The sequence below is a fragment of the Nicotiana tabacum genome, chromosome 6, assembly GCF_000715075.1.
Source record: "Nicotiana tabacum cultivar K326 chromosome 6, ASM71507v2, whole genome shotgun sequence".
In the NCBI taxonomy this organism is placed as follows: Eukaryota; Viridiplantae; Streptophyta; class Magnoliopsida; order Solanales; family Solanaceae; genus Nicotiana; species Nicotiana tabacum.
In genome coordinates, this window is record NC_134085.1 from 149746198 (window position 1) to 149754222 (window position 8025).

Genomic DNA, 8025 nt, shown 5'->3' on the forward strand with positions numbered 1-8025 from the left:
GCTTGTAGAGAATTCTAGAAAAAACCCTTATTTTGTAAATATCAAGGACTTGTGTAATAATTAATATTTACACACTAGCCCCTAGGAGACTAGTATATAAAGGGGGTCATTCATTTATAATTCATCAAGCAAATAATTCAAGTTCTCTCTAATACAAAGCTTCCTTTAACAATTCTCTTGTGTTCTTTCTTCCCATTCTCTTAGCGATCTTGAGTGTAGTAAGGCTGACTTGACATAGCAAGAACATGAGCAAGTTGTGCAAGATCGTGAACGAGTTATCAAGTGTCGTACGTATACTTAGTTAACAACTAAGGACGTGACAAATGACTACATAACTAAGCCAGAAATTGATCTTTGTGCACAACCAAACACGCATATTGCAGTATCAGAAAATAGACACAAGCATAAGTAGTTCCACCAAGTTCACTTTACAATATATACAGTGTTTTCATGCGTTAATTAAACATAACATCAAAGTATCTTTGAACCATCATTTCATCAGCTCTGTCACACAAACTCATCCTTCGCTACATGCTCCCAATCCGAAGAAGAATTATCATACAATGCAGAAGAGTGTGGATTTCCTGGTCTGGCCTTCCAATTCGAATGGACAACTGGATCATCCGCAACGGAGAGAAGAAATTGTTTCATGGAGTCATATCCAGAATCATCCACATAAGACCCAAATTTACCTTCGCTCACATTCACATTGTGATAGTAAAAGTAAGGTTCTATGACCAGATTTGCTCTCTGATCTTCTGATACTTCTCCTTTTGACAACCCAAGCTTCTCCATACCTGCAGAACCAGCAGCAACCATATCCGAATCTTTTTTAACCTCCATAGACGGTAAATTCAGGTTGTCTCCCCGGTGTGTTAATACATTGAACCTCGCCATAACAGAATCTTCAGCATCATTGGCGACCATATCTGGATACTTTTTCTCTTCCATGAAAGATGAATTTAAGTTGTCTCCTCTCTGTCTTAGAATATTGAGTCTTGCCAAAACAGAATCCTCATCATCATTGGCAACCACATCCTGATCTTTTTTCTCTTCCACAAAAGATGATTTCAAGTCGTCTCCTCGTTGTCTTAGGATATTGAGTCTCGCCATAACAGAATCCTCAGCATCATTTGCAACCACATCCTGATCTTTATTCTCTTCCAAGAAAGATGAACTGATGTTGTTTCCCTGTTGCCTCAAGATATTTAGTCTCATCGGAACAGAATCCCCAGCACCACCAGCAACCACAGCAGAATCATTTTCCTCTTTCATGAATGATGAACTCAATTCCTCTTCCCTTTTATTTAAGATATTGAATCTCTCCATTACAGAATCCTCAGAATCGTCAATATGGACACGTTTGCTTGAAGTAGACGGACTCTGGGTGGAAGTCTTTGGCGCTAAGTCATTTCCAGCTTCAGGTACCACTGAGGAATTGAGGTTTAAGTCTGAAGAAAATTTGAAGCACAAATCTTAGTCGCAGCAGTCACATCTACTAAAATGACTGAAACAGAATAGAGACCACAACTGTAACAGAGTCGGAGCACAGGTATCAAAACAAACAACTTTTACCTTTTCCTTGGCTCACTTTATGCTTCTCCATTTCAATCTTCATACGGTCAAAACGAGATTTATAGCTTAGGGAACATAATTTTGCTTCAGCTTCAAGCCATAGATTTTTGAAAAGAAGGGCTAGGGGCGGCATTGCTTCATCACAGAGAAAGTTCTCATTGAGGACTTTCTTTATAGCCTGCAAGACTGCCATATTAGCATGCCACTAAAAGGATACAACTCCCTAAAAAATTCATTTTCAATACTTGTTTCAAGACTAAAATTTAAATAGCAATTTCACGAAGTACACATAGAGCATACCTGGGCTACTTGTTCTTCCTTTGAATCCCATAATTCATCCGCAGAAGGAGTTAGAAGGGATGAACTCACAACTTTCTTACCATCATGCTTGCTCTTATCTTCATGCATAGGCGGATAACCAAGTCCACAAGCATCCCAAGCAACTTCTTCCATAAACTGGGAATGGCCTGTCCCAGTGCCCTGAATGAGATAATTCCTGTTATCTACAAAAATTATGCTAACAAACACGGCCTATCAAGTTGATATGCAAAAGGAGAACTTAAAACTTAGATCCATACGCTCACACACAAAACAGAATGACAATCATGAAAATACCCAAAGTTCATAAGATAAACAGGACTGACCCAGTCAATGGCCAAAGGAACACAATCAAAAGTCTCAAGCTGACAAAAACAAGCCTATTAAGTCGATAAGAAAAAGGAATATTAAAACTTAGTTTCATATTCTTGCACACAAAACAGACATGCATGATAATAAAAATATTCAAAGGTCAAACAAAAACTGGACTGACCCAGTCAATGGCCAAAAGGTACATTAATGATTGATATTATCTTATTTAACAACTGTAAATTTTTTGGACATAAGACATCCATTCTGAAGTATATATGAAGAATGAGACGACAAAGATTAAAATAGTACTAAAATAACAGCAACAATAACATTGTTACACATCTCAACTTTATGATTATTTCCTCTATTAGGCTTATAGAGTAAAGCAAGCAAGGGAAGCATATCCATTTCAAGCACACTTACATGGTAAAGTAGGTTGATTAACAAACAAAATAAGTCAAATTATGTAAACATTGTTAATACAATAATTGCCACATAGACAAAGAGCATCTGCTAGCTCCTCTTCTATGGTCCATTATATCTGGACCATTAGATCTTTGGAATCCACTATATATCAAATTGTCCACAATGCAGAGAAGAGGTGGTCCAGGACCACAATAGAATTTAGGTCTGAATTCCAAACCAATAAGGTAATACTGCATCTGCTTCCACAATTTGAACACATTGATCACACCAGAAAACAAGACTGGCTAGTTTGAGAAGGCATACCATATAAGAGTGGCAAGATTCTCCAGACTTTTCAAAAGTGTCATGCTGGGAAAACACTGTTTCTTTTGTTTCAATCTTCTTAGAGGTACATGCACCAAGATTAGTAATTGCATGCTTAAGGGCGTCATGGTCTTGTTCCTCCAGTAGACATTCGTTAGTTAAACATTGAGTTTTAAGCAGCTCCGAAAGGTTATGAATTGCACGAACAAGTGTTTGAACATCCAATTTTGGACTTGACCCCATTTGATATGGTTGGGCCTGCTTGGCATCTTCTTGAGAAGCTGGTGAACGTAAAACATTCTCTGCAGCATCAAGTGCAACTACTCCACCTTCTAATGCGTCATTGAGGTTCAGACCAGAATAAATAAAACCCTCCGTCAAACTATGATTTGTGGGTCCATATTTGTGTTCATCAACAGTAAGGTGCGGTTGTAGTTGAGAATCATTTTCAGAGTACTGAGGTAGATCATATCCTTTGCTAGGCTTGTTCAGGTCTTCAGAAAACTTAAGTACCCTACTGCCGCTGGACAGATTCATATGCTCAAATGTTTCTTTTGTGACATCATTGTTCCTGTGTTCTTCTGTAATGTAGTTATTAGTTCCAGTGCCTTGTGAAGGAACTGACAGACCAATTCCTGCTGCACATACGTTATGTTTATGTAGATCGTCAGTTCTCCCTGAATGTTCCGCTGGAGGGAACAAAGAATTGCTTTGACCAAAATCAGAGCATTCTAGTTTGCTTTTGAAGTGGCATGGACTTGGAGCTTCAACAGAGTCGCAGAGAGAAATACGAAAAGCAGGAGCACCTTTCCAGCAGGGTGAATCTTCATTTGAGTTATGAAGATCTAAAGCATCTGAACATTTCTCAGTAAAAGTCACAGGTGGTGCACTACCGTAAGGAGCTTGAGATCCAGATCTTTCTTTAACTGTAATCTCTACGGTATTGCTACCACAAGGATGCAGATTGCTAATTGATGACGATGCAAAAACAATACTATCCTTGAGATCCTTACCAAAGTTCAGCGGGCTTGTTTCCGAGGAAAACCCTTTGACCGGAAAACCTATTGGTAGGCGAGTTTCCTCACCTTTTAAGAGGTCATAGACATCTGATTTCTCGCTCTTACTAGCTCCAGTTTTGCAAATATCAACAGTTCTGTTCAAGTCTGTCTTCTGTGCCAAGAAACGGCTTCCAGAAGGTGCAGAAGGTGCTGGTCTGATAACCACTACTGGAGAAGATTTTGATGTGGATGTAGTATCACGGAGAAAAGAATCAAGGGGTTGGAAGAATTTCTCATGTGGAGTAAAAGGGTTTTCATAGTTCAGGTAGTTGTTAGATGATCCTAAAGAAAGTCCCGCTTGGCAAGATGCAGAAGGAATTGAACCCGTACAAGCTGTTTTTGAGTTAAAAGATGGGTAGACTGGTTCTTGAGCAAGATATGATTTGTCATCCATATGTCCCATACTTGGGGGCCCAATGTACATTCCATCAGTAAAATTTCCAGAGAGAGCACGAGTATCTTCTCCAGCTATGTTCACACCTTCAAATGAATTACCTACAAAATGACAGACATTAAAAGCTTCTATCTGATTGCATCAGCACAACGGGTTCAGACAATGGAACAAATGATAGATGATTCTTTTAAGCTCCAATTTTGAACTAGTAAATCACATAAATCAGACACGTAGAAGTACATAACGAGTTTAACTCCACCATATGAATATTTTGTCATTGACATAACGAGTTGAAATGGAGTTGATAATCAGGGAAAATTATCAAGTCAGGAATAGCATAATACTCATCAATAACATTAGATTTCTTTTACAAAAAGAAAAAGTACAACAGTACTACGGTACTGAAAAGCAAATAAGAAGTTATTGATCGCCAACAAGGATAAAACGTTATAGGGCTAAACCCATAAAAGTAAATTTTGACTTCCTAATTGCAAATAAAACAAAAGTTGGATACACATAAGTTCAATCATCACAGTAGCCAACTACTCAGAAAGCAAATTCACACAGATGTACGACGAATTCATACACCTCGGTTGTACATTCACATCATTGTTAAATCATATAAGGAATTACATTGCAATGTGGAACAATGAGAGTACAGATAAGAAACAAAAGGAAATTACCTTGAGAAATGCAATTCCTGTAACCAAATGAAGCACTAGCATTAACTTTCCTCTCATCTTGCTTTCCATCAGTCATTTGACTCCAAACAGATTTCCAATGGGGTACCGGGTATTCCAAACCAGACAAGCTCTGGGTATAATCAACTTGAGAGGATACATTAACAGGAATATTACCACCAGAATTAGGCAAGACATCGAACGAAGGATCATTGAATGGCGCCGAGGGGGTGTCATTGGTCACTACTGAATTAGGCACATAAGGGGCATAATATCCCTCACAGCCAAACGAAGAATACGGGTCAGTCGAAGTATTAGCAGTAGGGTTTGAAGTTGACCAAAGGTTGTTACTGTTGGGTGGGTTAATAACAGAATCAGAAGGGGAAAATTCAGGCAAGCAAGTTGTGGGCACAGAATCAGGAGCTACAATTTCATGCTTTGAGAAAAAATTGTATCCAGATGGTGAAGGATCAGCAGCAGCATATTGCCAAGACTGTCCAAATGAGGAATTCAACAGTGGGTTTGAAGTGGGCTTGGAATTGGAGCGATCAACAGTAAAAGGAGGGGCTAAAGGTGATAAATTGGAGAAGGAGGATGAAGATCCTCCATTACCCAAAGACCCTAAACCCATCATCTCAAAAACAATACTTCAATCCACTGATCAAAATTCAAAACCCAGAAAAAACTTTAATTAGTCTAACAATTCTAAAAAACAAACAACAATATCAAAAAACACGAAAAAAATTATTCACACATCGAAAAATCAAGGATTAATTAAAGAGAAAAGAGAACATACCCAGTAAAAGTAAGAGGCAGAAGGAGAGTGAGAGAGGCAGCGGAGAGTCTTTTCTCTCGGTCTTGCTCTTTACTCCTCCCAAAGCTAACAGTGCTGGAATTTTGGATTATTCCGTTTCTGTATTCTATCTCTTCTCTTTGATTTCGTTTTATTTTTGTAAATTACCATGTTGCCCTAAACTTCTCTTCTTTCACCCGGCGAAGATGCCAAAATTCATGTAACTTGACACGTTTTACCCTATCTTCTAAATTTTATATAAGTATTTAATAAAATAGTAAATCTATCTATATTCTTCCTATATAGAATAGGAGAAGCAAAAACACTACATTAACACAAGTGTCTTAACCACAAAAAGTCAAATGGCATTATTAAAACAAAATAAATTACTTTTTTAACTACTTTATTTTTTTGAATTTTAAATTTTAAATTAATTGGTTACACTACTTGAATTAATAAATATAAATATCTTATAATTATCAATAAAAAATAAAAATACAAAAAAATATTCTACTCATTCAAATTAGAGTTTTAAAATTATTTTACACTAAAAAAAATAAAAATAACAAAAATAAAAAACTGACAATTCAAATTGGAGAGTAATTTCTTCCTAATGTTGTAGTAGTAGTAGAGAGTGTGTGTGTGTATGAGAGTAGTTATTATACTAAATTGATAATTTATTAATAATTCATATGTCAATTTAACAATATTAAGTATTGGATAATACAATTAGATAACCAAGGAATATATATATATATATATATATATATATATATATATATATATATATATATATATATATATATATATATATATATATATATAATGTGTTTTTATTATAAAAGAATTATAAAAGTAATGAGAATTATTTATGGGAAAAGTTGTACATATACACATAAGTAAAATCACAATAAACAAATAGTCATAAATGAAGAATACTAAAAAAAAAAATCAAATGATATCGTAAAAATAAAAATACTAATTAAATTTCTCATGTAGGAGAATTTAGTTAATAAATAGAACTCATAATTTTATAATGAAAATACAAAAATATAAAGAAACTATTAGAATATTATACATAAGATAATATATTATATTCAAAACACATTTTATTAATTATTAAAATATTAATACGTTTTTTTATAAAAATAATAAAAGGCTTATCTCTTTATACTTTTGATGAATTCAAAATTATAAATTAGTAAAAGAAATTATATTATTTAAATTTTCAGTAAAATATAAAATGAGAAAACTAATCAAATATTATAGTAGAAAAGAATGTATGTAAAGAGGTGGATAAAAATAATTTTATAATATTTATATTTTGAATTAATTAATAAACAAAATATAAATAAATAACACTCAAAAAAATTATTGATAAATTTAGATAATTAAAGAATTTTAAACAGTATAACATAAGTGTAAAAATATATATTTTCAGAATAAAAAAAAATACATATGCTCTACTAGAAGAGAAATAGTATCAAAATATTAAGCCAATTGACAAATTAATAAAAAATCACATTAGTAAATGTATAGTACTAAGTACTTGATAATTTAGTAAAGAATAAACAAGGAATGAATAATTTCTTTGATTACTGTTTGACCAAAAAGTATTAAACTTTTAGTTAAACCAACTAATGAAGAAAATATAGGATAAATCTTAGCCAAGGATAATTAATTCTGGATCCAAGCACGTCAGATAAGAGAATAAGAAATAATCATATTTATAAATTTGATGGTATCATATAAGATATCATATACAGACGAAAAGCTTACATTTTTGGCATACTATCCCGTAATGTGGTGATAAAGGCGGAAAAGACGGAATGCCATTAGCAATAATGAGATCCATCTTCCTTGATTCAATAATCACGATTACAGAAATTTATATTTGCTATCTAAGCCTTTTCTTGATTTTCTCTATCTCCCCCTTCTCTAGGAGAGAAGCCCCCCTCCCTTCCTGTCTTCTTACTTCCTATATATATTATCAGTATCCCTTTTGTCCAACGGTCCTTAACCAGAATGCCTTCATCCCTTGATTGTATTTCACGTCGCCTCTCTCAAGTATCACAACATTTACTTTGCCATACAAGCTTTGAGACGGCTCGATCTCGGCAGTGGCCGAGGTGCTTGTTGTTATTACACCCTGTGGGTACGACCATG

At 34.7% G+C, this 8025-nt stretch overlaps 1 protein-coding gene across 1 annotated transcript; it reads right to left on the reverse strand.

Annotated features, from left to right (window-relative positions):
• Positions 1-377: 377 nt before the first annotated feature.
• LOC107811485 (uncharacterized) lies at positions 378-6040 on the reverse strand. The gene is made up of 6 exons (XM_016636425.2): positions 5863-6040; positions 5070-5723; positions 2935-4487; positions 1876-2055; positions 1576-1753; positions 378-1451 (listed from the first exon to the last, which is right to left on the reverse strand). The coding sequence occupies exons 2-6, from the start codon at positions 5698-5700 to the stop codon at positions 508-510; spliced, it is 3486 nt and encodes a 1161-aa protein (XP_016491911.2). The 5' UTR covers positions 5701-5723; positions 5863-6040; the 3' UTR covers positions 378-507.
• Between the last annotated feature and the right edge of the window lie 1985 nt (positions 6041-8025).

Excerpts from the sequence above, each read along its gene's own strand:
- LOC107811485 (XM_016636425.2), bottom strand. The coding sequence starts at position 5,700 with ATGATGGGTTTAGGGTCTTTGGGTAATGGAGGATCTTCATCCTCCTTC. Across the intron at positions 2,056-2,934 it reads AATCTTGCCACTCTTATATG|GGCACTGGGACAGGCCATTC; the intron begins GTATGCCTTCTC and ends TATCTCATTCAG. Across the intron at positions 1,754-1,875 it reads AGGAAGAACAAGTAGCCCAG|GCTATAAAGAAAGTCCTCAA; the intron begins GTATGCTCTATG and ends GCAGTCTTGCAG.